Genomic DNA, 3,436 nt, shown 5'->3' with positions numbered 1-3,436 from the left:
CAATGAATGTTTGACGAATTCTATTTGCTGCTTCACTGTTTCACTGTTTGACAAAGAAAGGCCAAGACTTTAATCTAATTAATTACAATTACTAATTGCTGTTTCACTGTTTGTTGCTAATTGATAATTTGCTATTTGCTAATTGATTTTTTTTTTTTTTTTTTTTTTTTTTTTTTTTTTTTTTGGTGAAAACTATTTGGTAATTGATAATTTGCTTATAAAGTTATAAGTTTGTTGCTTATTGTTTACTTTAAGTGGGCAGTGATTTTTCTTCAAAAAAAAAAAAAAAAAAAAAAAAGTGGGCTTATTAAACTTAATATTATACCAATGAAGATGAACACAATATTATACCAATGTTATGTTGTGTGGAAATAAATACATAGTATTTTACGGCTTATTAAACTTATATCATTGTTGTTGTTGTTTAATTTAAGGTATTTTGATACTAGCTTAAGTGAAGATGTACATATAACATATATACTGCTTTTCCATGCTCTTTAATTAATTAAGTTGATGATTATATCAGCTCCTTTGTAGTATATATATATTGTTAAATTAACTTATTAAGTGAGTTATTTTATCTATTAAGTTGTGAAATTGTTGTTAATTTGTTGACAATTTGACATTGACTAATTAGATTAAAGTTGTGTTAGTTGATGAATTATAACTTGTTTGTTGTTATTTGTAAACTTGTAAAGTTTTTACAATAAAACTTGCTCTAAATCTCTAATAAAGTATATGCAATATTTTCAGAATCATGAAAAGAACACAAGAAAGAAGTATTGTAAGCTTTTTTTCAAAAAGAACACAAAGAGAAAGTGGAGAAAATTCTTTCCCAAACCCTCATTCTAGTCATCAAAATTCACCTCCACCACAAAATCATCCTAGCCAACAAAATCATCCAAGCCAACAAAATTCTTCTCCCTCAACTAATTTTCCCATCTCTCAGGAACATGAAGAGGAAGTAGAGACAGAGAATGTTGCCGGCACCTCAAATCCTTGCACAAATGCTTCCACTGATCAAGCAAGAATAACATCAACTGATGTAGCAAACCTTCCTCAAGATCCGGGAAAAAGGAGAAAAATGATTGAATTTCATCCAGATGACAGGGATGTAGTTAGAAGAGAGTACATTCAAAGATCACCTTGTCAACCTGAGACCTTTGACTTTCCTTTTAGACCTTTTGGGCAAAAAAATCGTAGATTTAACCCAAAGTGGTTTGAAGATAATAGACCTTGGCTACAGTATAGTGTTGAAAAGGATGCTGCATTTTGCTTTGTTGGCTATTTGTTCAAGAGTGACAATGTCGGCTCCGATGCTTTTGTTAGTGAGGGGTTCAGAAATTGGAGCAAACCCGAGGCACTAAGGAAGCATGTAGGTGGTGTTAATAGCATTCACAATCAAGCTATGGGTGCCCGTCATGATTTCCAAAATCAAAGGGGCTCTATTATTTCTAACTTTTCTAAGCAAACTGAGGAGTTCACAAGGCAATACAAAATTCGCTTAGAAGCTTCTGTGAAGTGTTTGAAGTGGCTTGTACTTCAAGGACTACCTGCTCGTGGCCATGATGAAAGCACAACTTCATTAAATCGGGGTAACTTTCTTGAACTTTTAAAATTTCATGCAATGGATAGAGTTGATGTCCAAAATGTTGTGTTGGAAAATGCTCCTCAAAATTGTCAAATGATAGCTCCTACTATTCAAAAGCAGATTATCAATGCATGTGCTAGGGAGACAACAAAAGCAATAATTGAAGAAATAGGTGATGGTTTTTTTGCTATATTGGCTGATGAATCTGCAGATATATCGGATAAAGAACAATTAGCTCTTTGTTTGCGATATGTTGATAATAGAGGAGAAGTAAAAGAACGCTTTCTTAGCATTATGCATGTTCCTGATACTACTTCTGCCACTCTTAAAGATGCTATTGAATCAATGCTAATGAAACATTCTTTAAGTCTTTCTAATGTTCGTGGTCAAGGTTATGATGGTGCAAGTAATATGCAAGGTTCAATTAATGGTCTTAAATCTTTAATCCTTCAAGAAACTAAACAAGCATATTGTGTTCATTGTTTTGCTCACCAGCTTCAATTAACTGTTATTTCCGTTGCTAAAAAGAACAATGATTGCAATTGGTTATTTGTTGATGTGCTTCCTCTACTATTGAATTTTGTTGGTGGTTCACCTAAGAGGAAAGAATTTCTTAGAGAAAAACAAAAGGCACGTGTTGGTGAGGCTTTGTCATTAGGTGAGCTTGAAACAGGAACTGGTTTAAATCATGAGCTTAGCTTGAAAAGACCGGGTGACACTCGATGGGGATCACACTTTAAAACAATCTTGAATGTGCTTGAATTATATCAACCTATTCTTGAGTCACTTGACGAAATTGCGAAATCTTCTATTGATAAAGCCGACCAAAACAAAGCATGTGCAATAACAAACTTGTTGATGACTTTTGATTTTGTTTTTGTTGCACACTTGATGGTGTCTATTTTTGTGATCACAAATGGGTTGAACTTGGCCTTGCAAAGGAGTGATCAAGATATTGTGAATGCTATGAATTTGGTTGGGGTAACTAAGAGGAGTTTGAAAAGGTTAAGAGATAATGGATGGGATGCTCACTTGAATAAAGTTACTTCATTTATGGAGAAGCATGAAATTGAGATTCCTAACATGGAGGGTTTTTTTGTTCAACCGGGTAAAAGGATGTATCGTGGTAATACACCAAGAGTGACTATTCTTCATCATTTTCGAGTTGAGGTTTTTCTTAGTGTTATTGATTTGCAATTACAAGAGATTGAAAATCGGTTCAATGAGAAAAGCCAAGAGTTACTCATATGTATGTCTTCTTTTGATCCTTCTAATCGATTTGCATAATTTGACATAGCAAAATTGATTCGACTTGCCGAGTTGTATCCTAATGAATTTTCAAGTAGTGATTTAATGTACTTTGATCATTTACTTGGAAATTTCATTGATGACATGCAAAATGATGAGAGATTTTGGAATCTAAAAAATCTCAATGAGCTATCTATGAGGCTAGTTGAGACGAGAAAGCATCTAGATCATTCAAAGGTGTACTTGCTCTTGAAATTAGTATTGCTTATTCCCGTGGCTACTGCAACTGTTGAAAGGGCCTTTTCCGGAATGACTTAAATCAAAATCAAGCTACGAAATAACATGGGAGATGGATTGTTAAATGACACTTTAGTTACTTTTTTGGAGAAAGATTTATTCTTAAATGTTAGTCTTGATGCGATTGTACATCGTTTTCAAAATATGCAAACTCGTCGTGAACATTTGTAATTTTTTTTTTTCACGTATTAGTATTGTAATGTAATTGCATACATTATTATGTACTTTTTTTTAATTCCCTTTTATATTAACTAATTTGCCTTAGCGCATTTTGAACTTAGTGTCATAGTGTACGTTGTC

The 3,436-nt window shown here is 33.1% G+C and overlaps 1 protein-coding gene across 1 annotated transcript; it reads left to right on the top strand.

Annotated features, from left to right (window-relative positions):
* Positions 1–757: 757 nt before the first annotated feature.
* Positions 758–2,878, top strand: LOC145557490 (uncharacterized). Its single transcript, XM_081618668.1, has one exon. The coding sequence runs from the start codon at positions 758–760 to the stop codon at positions 2,876–2,878; it is 2,121 nt and encodes a 706-aa protein (XP_081474794.1).
* The last annotated feature ends 558 nt before the right edge of the window (positions 2,879–3,436 follow it).

This window comes from Chenopodium album, chromosome 9 (assembly GCF_948465745.1).
Source record: "Chenopodium album chromosome 9, dcCheAlbu1.1, whole genome shotgun sequence".
Taxonomy (NCBI): Eukaryota; Viridiplantae; Streptophyta; class Magnoliopsida; order Caryophyllales; family Amaranthaceae; genus Chenopodium; species Chenopodium album.
The sequence above is the reverse complement of the archived record's forward strand: the minus strand, read 5'-3'. Positions and strand labels throughout refer to the sequence as shown.